Consider the following 13,483-nt stretch of genomic DNA (forward strand, 5'->3'; position numbering starts at 1 on the left):
GTTTAAGTTTCCGATATACTCAATATTTTTATGAAAAACTACAGAAACAATCACTTTCAACTCAACTTTCATGCCATCTGAATTTTGTAATTGTTCTATAATTTATATTATAATGCTATGTTAAAAAATGTACGCGATGTAGCTTTAAAATACTATGCTACAATGTTTTACCTTTGTAAACAATAAACATGATATCATTTACAACTAGCTTTGGTAATTTGAGCCTCGAAGTAGATCAAACAAGTATATAAATTGAACAAAAGGATTTATATTTGATCAATAAACTAAAACAAAGCACAACCGTACGCCGGGATTTCGCTTTCCGTCTCAATTAATTGAAACACATACAATGTGTTTCATTCAAACGTAAACATCTTTTGGGTCAATGTAGGTTAATTCACATAGTTTTAATTATAAAAGAAACTAAAGATTTAAATTCTGCAATAGCATCGTAATAACAAAGGAGGACGATGAGTTTTAGTCAGCGGAAATTAGAGTCCGTGTTAAAGGAGATTAACCGTGAGCTACAGGACGAGGGTGTTCTAACTGAACGACTTACTCAGGATATATGGACTAATCTCATGTCAAACCTTCTTCAGGTAAGTTGATTTCACATAATCAATCTTTTGACTCAACATTTTCTCTAAAAATCGAAATTTCGAATCGCCTGTCTATGTGTTAATATCTTGTTTGGCCATGACTTAAATACTTCTAACGGAATTATTAAGCACTAAGTGGCGGATCTATGGTCTAATGGTTACACAACTGACTGAAAATCCAGAGGTCTCAAGCCACTCCACTACAAAATACTAATCGTCCTCCGGGAGGGACGTTAAATGGAAGTCCCTTGTGACAGTGCTATAAACTGGTGCACTAGGGTAGCTCTAACCAGGGTTACATTCTGTCTGTGCACTATGCTCCAAAATCCTAATATGACTAACAATCTTATCGGAGCACCCAAGTGCGAGTATAAATAAGCTGATACACACAATTGATACAAACACTGTTTTGGTATGAAAGTGCACTATGACTGTATGTTTTGCTATGCCCCTTGGTCGACTGAAATAAATTGAGCGTACACATGTATCCGCATTGCTCTTGCAACAAATAAAAAAATAGTCTTCTGAATTCCTGTATTTGTCACCTAGCTGACGTTGATAGTATGTGAGGTTCATTACTCAACATCCTTTCTTTTGTTATAAATACAGTTTCAAACATTGCAGGGTGAATATGTTCTGTCTCTACCCATCCGACAAAACCTTCAAGACCATATACGCAAGCGGAGGCAGGATAAAATCTACACCTTTGCTAGAATCATTCAGCGATTAGACGAGATATTAGATAAATATGTGAGTAAACCAAACATGTGTCTAACTCTTTAGATGTTTATAGAAAATTTTCACAAAACCATATAGTTGCTTGTGTCATTAAGGCAATGTCCTAGTATAATTCGTTTTAATTCAGGACTTGACAGCAAACTGACGTTCTTTGAATTTATTGTGTTTGTTGCGTAACAATTATTGGCGAACTATATACATGTATATATAGATACCGCCTCCAAACCTGGAAGACGGTTTCCCGAAGAAAGGCAAACAGGCCAAAGGAGTTTCAAAGGAAACACAGAGGGATAAGAAATATAGTCCACCACAGGTTGCGTAAGTAAATAACATATATAATTAATTAGTAAACGAGTTTTAAGTGTAAGAGCATACAATACATGAAAAGACAATTGCAAAGCAGCGAACATCATTCTAATTTCATAGCATCAGGACCATATAGCCGAATATGACAGATACAATGTCAGGAGCAAGAAAAACAAACTATTTAAGAAACTTCCATATATCTTTGTCAATGTGCTGTAACTAACTCGGCATGAATTTTGCTGCAGCAAGCATGTCTCACATACAGACAGGAACATTGAAAGACCCGAAGAGCGGTCGACCAATGTTAACGTCCAAACACATTCAAATCCAGGCGGTGATACCATTACACACACTGAAAGGTATGTCGCGGCAGAACTTTGAATAGCAACACCATAAACTGAATTTTATAATTATAATAATTGAATAAGATAGTATCATGCAACTAACAAGAAGTAGTTGTTTAAACATAGATCACAATTGCTAAATATTGTAGTTGAGTATTGTGTGAAATGCAACAACTATGTTTGCAAGGTTTAAGCTTATAATATTCTTGAACTTGATTTAACGATAATGACGGAAATGCTGTTCACTTCTGAGTCCGTTTCCCTGGCAGACACCATTACTAATGTTTATTATGAGGGTCCCCACAATGATTTGGACGACTTTCTTCTTGAAAATGTTAAACAATAATGCGGCGACTTTCAATTGCAGAATAGATCTAAAATCTAGAGCACCAGAAGCGAGGACGCCAAACTTGCAATCAATGCGGTATTGAAACAACCTTTAATTAATTATCTGTATTAATTCTACGTATTTTAACATGATTTAGTCAACGATCTTTCAAGTATTATACATTGCAACCATAATTTGTATTTCATCTAGATTGTCCAAGCATGAGGTTGCCACTCAGATTCGCCAGAACAGTTTTGCACCGGAGGTTGATCGAGTTTCCATGCACGACATGTCCATTGAAACAGACAAGTAGGATACTCAGCATAATATTATTATTTATTTTTCGAACTTTTAAATAACAAGATGATATCAAAAAATATAGCCTAATATGTGTAAATACATAAGTACATGTTATATATTGCCCTTATTAAAAGAGTGTTTTCAAAAACGTATGACACTTTATGATCTGATACAAGTTGAACAAAAGAAACATTGAAAGTTACAAACTAAGAAAAGTTAATACTGCAGCAAGACCACTGATACTCATTTGGCCTGTGATATGAACAGGTACCAAGAAACCTGTACTATATCTATATTTTTCTGTTGAGGCCTGTTTTCCTTATTACGTACCTGATAATGACATACGTCGTCCTCTTTCAGGGAGGAACATTTTGAAGAAGACGACGTGTCACGTGAGGAGTATTTGAAAATGAAAGCAAACCAAAGCGTTCTCAAGAAAACTGTCGAGGATCAGCAGACAAAAATTAAACGGTGTGAATGCGCAAACTAACATTTTAATACAAGTACCATGTAACTTCAAAGCTTATCATTAATGCAAAACAAGACAACTTCTTCCATGTATGCGATACAATATCATTGAATACCTCTTTTGAGCGATACGACTATCATTTTGAAAAGCAAACAATAAAAATAAACCTTTAAAGTTAGCCAAGTGTTAACAATATTACAGGGACAAACCCAAAACCCAAACCTTAAACAATGCTCCTGTTTGAAGGCACAAATGCCTAACAAACACCGGCGGAAAACGTACGAAACAAAACAGATAAATAAGGTTTTCAATAACAAAAAATGCATGTTTTTTTTACAAAAAACTTAAATACATTTACTTTACCTTAACATTGCTTTTTTGTTTTCATTTTTCAGTCTTGAAGAAAGCGTCAGTCAGCAGGAGAAGAAAAGGCTAGAGTTACTGGATGAAATAAAGTCACTGGGTGCAGATAGGTCGGATAAGATTGATGTGTACAGAAAGGCTGAAATGGAAATAAAGTTTCTTCGAAACGAGTTGCAAATAAAAGAGAAATCTCTTCAACTGAGTTTGATTGAAAGAAACGAACTTCTCGACAGGTAAATAATTTCCTTTTAAAATCCCTTCGCTCCATTCAATCATATAGTGCACAAAACTCTGTAATGCAAGCAGCAATGTGTAAAGAAAAAAGTGAGGCAAACATTCCTGAGCCATCTTTTTCATATAGAACAATAGCCATGTTGCAAATTCCATCATCATTTCCAAGACAAGGAAACCGCCACTGGCTACGCTGAGTACCCTTCATACTAGTAACTTTGTGATTCAGCATGCAGTGCCATTTTACACCAACGTTCCGATGTTAAACTTTGGTATGTATTTGTGTTTCTTTCAGGTTAAGTGCTGTGGCATCTTCTAAAATGAAACACTCCAATACAATACCTCTGCTAGAGGAGTTAGATGGATTCACCAGACCTACACAAGTTGCTGACAAATATTCAAAGGTACAACCATGTAACTCGTCATATGTATTAAGTTATTAACCTATTACAAAGAAAGGGGGATCTTTATCTTCATTTCAACTTTGAAGCGTTACTATAGACAACGGCCTTGTATGCTTGGATTTGTACAGTTTCTCTCATCAGCAAATAAATCGTAAATATTTATGATAAGAAAATACATAAACAATATACTCCTACAACGCTTCAAAGGCCCGTGAATGACATGTAATGCAGTAAGATATTTTATCTAAGATTCATACCACTATTTTCATTGGGTTACTATTAACCATGCTTTGAACTAAGCATTCTACACTCCTAAATAATTTGTAAAGTGAACATGCTTTATATCCTTAACCTTGTGAAATGATTTAAACTTTTATATTCCATAAAAATACTGTTCTGTTTTGTTTTTATTTGAATTGATAGTATATTTGTATACTGTTGTTTTACAGCCAGCAAATCTTTGTCACTATCAACGAGAAAAGATTTCGCAGAAATGATTCAGTAAAACTTTTTCACAATTATGCTATTCTAGTTGTACGAGACGGAGTGGATGGACGCACTGAATATTCTGACTCTTGAAATGAAGGAGGAAAAGGCAAGCATGAGCTGGCTCCTGGACATTCTTCGGGTAACTTATATGGATGTTCTATTCTTCGGGACTCTTGGGTTGGACTGTGCTAAACGGCTTTGCCAGTGTTGCACTAATCATGGCCGTCAATGTATGGTTTCGATCAAACCAGACTACTGTTTCCATACTTTGGTTGTAGTGTGTGTTTTGAAGGTTTCATTTTCCAGAATTTATTAGAAATTGTCCTATGGAAATGCCTTTATTCGACTTAGTATTCTCAATAATTGTAATTGGTGAAGTTTTATTTTCTTTCAGGAAAGCTACGCCTTTTGTTTGATGACGAATGAGGGCCATGTCAAACTGATGGTTGAAAATTTGTGTTATCCGTTTACAAGAACATCAGAAATCAGAGTGAGACATTGGTAGTTTTTACAGCCTATCAAAATGCTCAATTCAAAGCTTTTTAGATGGAGCGTCTCGGGTATTGAACTATGCATTTGCAATATCAATGAGAAAATCACCTGCACAGACATTTGACAAAATATAATACTAACTTTGTCTATCAAGCACATGTCAAATAAGAAACACACAAAATAAAAAAAACACCAATTTAAAAAAAACGCCTATCGATATTAACGTATGGATATTTGGTGTATCACATTTGGACTGTCGATAAAAAACACAGAGGAAATTATTGGGAGCAAAACTTGTTTTCGAATGCAAAACCGACCATGCAAACCATGTCTTAATTATTATACATTTAGGAATCGGACAGATTTTCAATTGACGACTCTACGAGGCAGATGATTTTAGAACTTAAGAAAGCCAAAGCAAATGAATCAGTGGCCCAAGTACAGGTGGTAAGTGTATGTCCCTACACGCGTAAATAATACATTGCTTAAGAGTCAGCCTCAATGTATACATGCTGTTTATATATGGCTTTTTAATTAAGAAGTTCATAACGAGTTTTTTCGCCCAATTAAAGAAATGTTAAAGTTATTGTTTTGCACATGCAAATTGTCACCTCAATGCCATTCAGAAATATATATATCACGGCTGTTTGTAAAACACAAGGTAATAACCCTTAAATTATTTATTTTTGTGTGTATAATTATCAATAAATTTTAGCAATTCATCAAACACATACAACGCTCCAAAAAAGAATATGGAAAAGATAAGACAATGAAAAAACTAACACCGTATATGGACAGATGCTCCGAGCTTTGCTGGTACATGGTCAACCAGAACCCTCCAGTCTGTCTGGATGAGACAGTCAGACAGTCTGGGGATGAGTTTGAAAGAGAATCATACAGGTTTTACAGCCACTCAGGGACCACACTTGACTATATCATCTGGCCAGCCCTTTATCTGGCATCACAGGAAGGTTTCCTACTGGTGCGAGGAGTTGCACAGCCGAAGCAGGAAGGCGTAGCTTTGAGAATAGCGTCATCAATGTCATCGACTTCCAGAATATCATACAATACGTCATGAGCGATGTATTTAGTTGATCCTATCAGTTTAGATATGAACTCTGATCGTCGTTATCGGGGTGTGCTTCCGGTATAGATGTGCGATCCTTTTTTAGCTTTTCGATTGTTCTGTTAAAAAAATAAAATTCATTTTAAATAAAGTGCGTCTGAGCTATTAATATTTTGATGAACAGGAAAATGCTGATAAGAATTTCTGATGTTTAGATTAGAAACCGTATGACGTACCATTGAAGATGAATAGAACAGTTATCATTTGAAATTGAACTAAATATGTGAAAATTATGAATTTGAAATTATATGTACACTTAGTGACAATTATGATATCATTCTTGAAATATAACTACAAATAAAAATAACATTGAAACGTACATCTCCTTGCGTTCCAGACGTTTGGTAAAGTCGTCTTTCTGCAGTTCTATTTCTTTTTCTTTCTCAGCGATTTTTGCAAGATGGTCCTGACACTCTCTGAGAAAGGATATAACAAAATTGTATTATTCAGTAACACATCGTCGAATTCAATGTTCGATCCATTCTTTAACGTCCCGTTAAATTTGTATTAACATGCAACCTGGGTATGCGAGCGTGTTTATATTGATGTATATATGGATATTCCGTTGTTGTTGTTTTTTTCCAGAAAATATATTTAGACCTTTTTTAAGAACAAAACGGTATTTATCCTTTATTTTATTCACCAACTTGGGTATCAGACCGTGTTAGTTTTGATGTTTAATATATGTTTATTTCCAGTTTTCTTTAAGTATTTAAAACATACCGTTCTTGATCCTTTATTTTCTTCTCCAACGTGGCATTCTTTCTAAAAAGAAACAGCTTACTCAGTTATAAGACAGTCGGCAAAAAGTGTTTAGTTTTGAAATTTGACCACTAAGCGTGTCTCTGTAGTTTGTATGGTATATTTAATCAAAGCTGGCAACCGACGCGTTTTTCTAACAGATTAAGAGCAGTTAAATATTTCATATATTATTTTTTTTTATTTTCTGCTGCTGGTATTTAGTCAAAATTAAAACATGTGAAATACAAAGTGACATGTGTTGGTCTCTGAAAACTGATGAAAAGATTATAACACGGATTTAAATCGACTAACTTCTTGGCCTCTTCGAGTTCTGATTGTACAGCGTCTAGCTCTTCTCGTGCATCTTTGAGTTCTGTTCCAAGCACACTCCTGCACGATATATGTTTGTATTATATTTAACGGTTGTATTAAACAAAATGTTGCGATGGTCTGATTGTTCAGAAAAAAACAAGCACGGCTCAAACGGTCTGAACAGTCTGAAATTGTGTGAGACGTAATGCAGATCAAAAGTGTTTCCATAAAGCTTCTAGTGCAGTAAAGATTTGAAACTAACAACGATGAAGTTAACAACGTTGTTTTCTTTAACAACCGTTCTGAACAATCGGCTAAATATTAACACTTACAAAACATTATTCTACTATCTGTGTACCTGACACATATAAATTTATATGTCAAAATTTACATCATCATACAAGCAGAGTGTACACACCTAGAATCGGATCCGGGTGTGCTACGACTTTGATGTTCCTCAAGTTCCTCGGCTTTCTTCATGTATCTCTGAGCATATGACCTACACTCAAGAACAATCTAACACTATTTTAATGTCTCTCTATTTATGAGGTAGACATCAATCGCGTTTATGACTACAATATGCAAATTACAGCAACGTTTACGGACACTCACTGTCTGGTTAACATGCAAGACCTTCCTTTATTGCGCATATGCCCATAAATAAACAGATTGCTTAAACACATCACTGACATAGTACTTAGTAATTGTACTTAGACTGTGATTGATAATATTACATACTTATACTTGAGCAGTTCCTTCCCCTGCGCCTCCCATTCTTCTTCCTTACTTCTTAATTCGGCTCTGCACAAAAGGGAAATAATACAATTGTAAACAATCCGCCCTAGTCATAAAGAAAAACAATCCAATCCAGTATTGAGCTTTGGAGACAAACAAACATACGGACTTCAACACACTTTGTTCTTACCCTTTTTCTTCGCTTTTGCTTTCCAAATTTCGAATCCTTTGAAGTACTTCTTCTTTCTCCTTTCTGCCAAACAAACAAACAACAGTATTTAACGTAACAATATTAAAGATAGTGAGACATAGTTATAGGGCAGTAGAAAATACACATTAGACAATCCCAGGATCCTGTTCTAGTGGTTTGTGTTCATTTAATCATAGATATAGAAAAATGCTAACTCACTGATAGCCCCGTTTCTCTGCTTCAAGTTTTTCACAACGGTCATTTGTTTCCTGTAGTCTTTCTTCAAGTGTAATTCCTGCAATGATTTTTTCCTCGTAACCAACGATTTCTTCCCGGAGTCGGCGACTAAGTGTAGAAAAAGAAAGCATAAGTATATTATGTATATATTCTTATTTTTGGCATCAGTAAACACTAGAATATTCATCTGCCTAGTTTAATTGTATAATAAAAACATTAAAAACAACCCGACTTACATTTCAGCCTGTAATTTCATCACTTCTGCTTCTGCTTGTTATTTTATATCTCTAAAAGTAAAAAAGGCGTATGTTTGTACATTGTAATTAAGACATACTTCAATTAAAATCTGGAGATTTTATGGAATAGATGAATGAATATCTTGATAAAGAGGCAAGATCTGTTTAATTACTTTTATGTTTATGCAAAACCTGAATGCTAACTAAGTGTATAATACTCGGCATTTAATACTCACTCGTTCTCTTTCTGTAGGTTTCCAATCTTCACCATTGTATTTTCATTGTCTTCTCTGAAATGATAGCAGTTCCATTTTCAACTATTTTTTCGTGATCCTGGAGAAATAAGCGAGACACAAACATCTTGTAGATATCTATTTCAACCTCACCCTTGCCCTCTCATCAGAAAATGAAAGATAACTAGACGCTACACGTTGATAAAAAATGAAAAAGGTTCCGAAACGCTTCTTTCACGGGTAAACTACGTTTGGTGCACTACGCCATCAAGATATGTGTACATCGTACAAGTTTTAAAGGGTATACACTAAGGCACGAGTAAAGTGATTGAGGAGAGCGTTAACAAGCTTATAAGAACAGATTTGACGGACATTTCACAAAATATGTTTAAACTCGACTGCAACGTGTACGTATGAGCGCAACCTTCCTGATAATGACCTTCAAGAAATCAACAAGAAGGGGTACCTCAGTGTTGCCAACTCGATGTTCAGTTGTGTCACCGTCTCTTTATTCTTTTTCCTAAAATGAACGGGCATAATCTGTCATATCATCATCGCATTGGAGCGTTTTTGGTTATTAATGAATTCATTTAAAACTTTATAATATATTTGACAAAACTTTGAAACAGGACTTACAGTTCATCCGTTACGTAGGCTTCGTTGTTGAAATATCTGAAATATACGAAATAAAAAGGAAGAGGATTTGTGTCATAGATACTTTGGAAGAACAAAACGTATGAACATTATGGAATACAACAGCCTCGGTTTGATTGAGACTTTTCATTTGCATTAATGGTTTGTTCAACAACGGCAACGTCCCGCTGTAGCCCCTTGGATTGTACATTCAACATTTCCCTTGCTCACCATTGTATTGTATATTAAACGTCACCCCTGCATCCCTTGCATTTCATATTCAACGTCCACTTAGCACCTCCTTGCACTGTATTTTTAACGTACACCTTGAACCCCTTATACTGCTTATCTAACATTCCCATTTTATTTTTTGCATTATATATTCAACGTCCCCAATGCATTGCACCCCATTGTATTGCATATTTATTGATCCCCTTCCACCCATTGCATTGCTTATTCAACGTTAACCTGACCTCTTAAATCGATTATTCAACATAGCATTGCATATTCAACGTTACCCTTACGACCACTGCATTTCATATTCAATGTTACCCTTGCGACCTTTGCATTGCATATTCAACGCTGTCTTCCCCAAACGCATTGCATAATCAAAGTTACCCTTGCGACCATTGCATTGCATATTCAACGTTTTCCCAAATGCATTGCATATTCGACGTTGCCCTTGCGACCATTGTATTACGTATTCACCGTCGCCCCCCCCCCCCCACTCCCCATGCATTAGATAAATAACGATAACCATGCGACCATTACATTGCATATGCAACAGTACCCTTCCGACTATTGCATTGTATATGCAACGTTACCCTTGCGATCATTGCATTGCATATGCAACGCTACCCTTGCGACCATTGCATTGTTGCATATGCAACGTAACCCTTGCGACCATTGCATTGTTGCATATGCAACGTTACCCTTGCGACCATTGCATTGCATATGCAACGTAACCTTTGCGACCATTGCATTGTTGCATATGCAACGTTACCCTTGCGACCATTGCATTGTTGCATATACAACGTAACCTTTGCGACCATTGCATTGTTGCATATGCAACGTTACCCTTGAGACCATTGCATTGTTGCATATGCAACGTAACCCTTGCGATCATTGCATTGCATATTCAATGTTACCATTGCATTGCATATGCAACGTTACCCTTGCGACCATTGCATTGCATAACCAATGTTACCATTGCGACCATTTCATTGCATATGCAACGTTATCCTTGCGAACATTGCATTGCATATGCAACGTTACCATTGCGACCACTGCATTGCATATGCAAAGTTACCCTTGCGACATTTGCATTGCATATTCAATGCTACCATTGCGACCATTGCATTGCATATGCAACGTTATCCTTGCGACCATTGCATTGTACATGCAACGTTACCCTTGCGACCATTGCATTGTTGCATATGCAACGTTACCCTTGCGACCATTGCATTGTACATGCAACGTTACCCTTGCGACCATTGCATTGTTGCATAGGCAATGTTACCCTTGCGACCATTGCATTGTTGCATATGCAACGTTGCCCTTGCGACCATAGCATTGTTGCATATGCAACGTTACCCTTGCGACCATTGCATTGTTGCATATGCAACGTTACCCTTGCGACCATTGCATTGCATATCCAATGTTACAATTGCGACCATTGCATTGCATATGCAACGTTATTCTTGCGAACATTGCATTGCATATGCAACGTTACCATTGCGACCACTGCATTGCGTATGCAACGTTACCCTTGCGACATTTGCATTACATATTCAATGCTACCATTGCGACCTTTGCATTACATATGCAACGTTATCCTTGCGACCATTGCATTGCATATTCAACGTTACCCTTGCGATCATCGCATTGCTTATTGAACGATCCCCTTGCATTGTCGCATGATATTCAATGCTTGCGAAGGACCGAACATAAAATTCTGCACTGCAGACAACAAAGAAAGGATCGACATTGCATATAGAAAATAAATCAATAATAAAACGTTCATACTTGCGGGAGAGAATGTCTGGTACTTTTGTTTTATAAAGCGCAACATCTTCACGTAGATCACTAACTATTCTGCTTATCTCATCTTTATCCGAAGTTAATTTACCTATCTGTTTCCTATAAAGGAAACACGCATTGAACATGGTTATCCATTTTTATATACAAGCATACAATAGTTTAATCATGGCTTGTGCATTCTTCAAGTTAAGTTGAGTTGAGTTGCAACAATACAATGGAAACAGTTAGTTTCGAACTCCTTTCTTTTTATATGTAATGCTTTTTTTATATTATATTCATGGATATGTATAAAGTAACCTGTATTATGGTTCATATACGAAGGATCTCTCTAGGTACACATTATTACCTATGTTCATCATTTGTGGTCTGTTTGTAAACTTCAAAATTATATTTCATTTGCTTTAGGTCTGTTTCCAGGGCAACATTTCTTTCTTTCCTGCAACACAAAATGGCATACTTAGAGTTATTTCATTACAAAGTTTGCAAACCACGACGTGAACGTATACTGGTAGTCAGTGTAGCTATGCGTACAAGTTGCAGTTGAGTTGAAAACTCGTTTGCAAAATTTCTCTTTAAAATTATACGTGTAAATTGCCGATACAGTCGAACCCCGATGGCTCGAACTCGTTTGGCTTGACTTCCTCGTTTGCTCGAACGGAATGTTAAAGACCCATTTCATTATACTGAGGATAATAATTCCCACTTGGCTCAAATTTTCCGAGGCTCGAGGTATTTTCGCCAGTCCCTAGAGGTTCGAGCCAACGTGGTTCGACTGTACTTGCATAAATCACTTTTATCAAGCTATCGTACGTGTAACTCTAAATGTTTTCTGCACAATACACACAGACAGGGATGACGGAATGCGCCAAAAGATGTCTACACATACAAGTAACCTTATAAGTAGTGTTACGAACAGAAGGATTACAATTTTCAGCTTAAGGTATAGGAATGCATTACACATACTGTTTACTGATTTTTACCGTGAGAAAAAGAAATGAATTATACTTACTGTTTACTGAGTTGAAGCTCAAGGAGTTTGATCCTGTCGTTTCGTTTTAAAAGTTCCAACCTAAAAATGACAGCAGGTATTTTTTTTTCAAACACTAAACAGGTGTGTGATCATTTCAAACATTCCATACAATTTCCAAATCTCACAGCTTACAATTACCTACCTATATTCAAATACATAACTTATTTTATCAAATTAATTACCAAGTGCATTTTTGTAAAATTCTAATATGCGGCGAAAAACTTACTCCATTTCAGCAAAATATCCAAAACGTATAGAGTTCTGTAGGAGATACTGTTTCAGTTTTGAAAATCTATATCCAGGTATTAATCAGACCGAACAGGTCGTTGTAAATTGTACATGTTTAATAAGGCTCATTCGTGTAATATGATATAGTTTAATTATGAACAATACTAATCGAATGAATTCACTGAAAATCAAAGCGGATTACTGTATTACATTTGTAATGAAATATGACTTACGATGCGCTGTTGAACCGTAATTTCACACATATATAGGATCTGACACTCGTTGTCATTTAATACAAGATTTTATTAAACGAGTTTATGAAATTTGTTAGTAAGCGAGACTCTGGCGAGCTTACTAACAACCTTTATGGACGAGTTTAATAAAATTCTTGAATTAAATGACAACGAGTGTCAGATCTTTTTTATCACATGCTTAAAACGGTGTTTTTATTACCAATTAAGTTCCACTTTCTGAACCGATTGTTTGACAGCCAAAATACTCAGAATAGAATGTCAACGATGCGCCATATAAATAGTTCCAAATTAAAATGACAAAAGTAACTAGCAGTTATCAAGTTTTAAAATCTGATAAAGCGCTTAACAAGTCACAAATATAAAAATGTGTAGTAAAATATCCAACAACATGAATAACGAACGATTTTAACAAAAAACACACAATA

The 13,483-nt window shown here is 35.8% G+C and overlaps 2 protein-coding genes across 3 annotated transcripts; one reads left to right on the forward strand and one right to left on the reverse strand.

Moving 5' to 3' along the window:
* Positions 1–325: 325 nt before the first annotated feature.
* Positions 326–6,498, forward strand: LOC128239243 (uncharacterized). 2 transcript variants are annotated; one of them, XM_052955790.1, is made up of 13 exons: positions 326–599; positions 1,224–1,349; positions 1,549–1,655; positions 1,889–2,002; positions 2,355–2,411; positions 2,526–2,624; positions 2,976–3,086; positions 3,480–3,680; positions 3,974–4,082; positions 4,615–4,710; positions 4,966–5,061; positions 5,415–5,510; positions 5,779–6,498. In XM_052955790.1, the coding sequence occupies exons 1-13, from the start codon at positions 471–473 to the stop codon at positions 6,139–6,141; spliced, it is 1,704 nt and encodes a 567-aa protein (XP_052811750.1). In that variant the 5' UTR covers positions 326–470; the 3' UTR covers positions 6,142–6,498. The 2 variants fall into 2 exon arrangements, with proteins under 2 accessions (XP_052811750.1, XP_052811751.1); XM_052955791.1 differs by lacking the exon at positions 2,355–2,411.
* Positions 6,108–9,370, reverse strand: LOC128239244 (uncharacterized). Its single transcript, XM_052955792.1, has 11 exons — positions 9,340–9,370; positions 8,877–8,930; positions 8,641–8,691; positions 8,387–8,512; positions 8,168–8,230; positions 7,981–8,043; positions 7,661–7,741; positions 7,243–7,320; positions 6,913–6,954; positions 6,510–6,605; positions 6,108–6,248 (listed from the first exon to the last, which is right to left on the reverse strand). The coding sequence occupies exons 3-11, from the start codon at positions 8,658–8,660 to the stop codon at positions 6,164–6,166; spliced, it is 654 nt and encodes a 217-aa protein (XP_052811752.1). The 5' UTR covers positions 8,661–8,691; positions 8,877–8,930; positions 9,340–9,370; the 3' UTR covers positions 6,108–6,163.
* Between the last annotated feature and the right edge of the window lie 4,113 nt (positions 9,371–13,483).

This window comes from Mya arenaria, chromosome 6 (assembly GCF_026914265.1).
Source record: "Mya arenaria isolate MELC-2E11 chromosome 6, ASM2691426v1".
Lineage (NCBI taxonomy): Eukaryota > Metazoa > Mollusca > Bivalvia > Myida > Myidae > Mya > Mya arenaria.

Bases quoted from the DNA above. Each gene is read 5' to 3' on its own strand.
- LOC128239243 (XM_052955790.1), top strand. From the start codon at position 471: ATGAGTTTTAGTCAGCGGAAATTAGAGTCCGTGTTAAAGGAGATTAAC. The intron at 1,656-1,888 runs GTAAGTAAATAA...ATTTTGCTGCAG, and splicing joins TATAGTCCACCACAGGTTGC to CAAGCATGTCTCACATACAG. The intron at 4,083-4,614 runs GTACAACCATGT...ATGCTATTCTAG, and splicing joins TTGCTGACAAATATTCAAAG to TTGTACGAGACGGAGTGGAT.
- LOC128239244 (XM_052955792.1), bottom strand. From the start codon at position 8,660: ATGAAATTACAGGCTGAAAT. The intron at 8,231-8,386 runs GTGAGTTAGCAT...TTTGTTTGGCAG, and splicing joins GCAGAGAAACGGGGCTATCA to AAAGGAGAAAGAAGAAGTAC. The intron at 6,249-6,509 runs GTACGTTTCAAT...TTTTTTTAACAG, and splicing joins CGTCTGGAACGCAAGGAGAT to AACAATCGAAAAGCTAAAAA.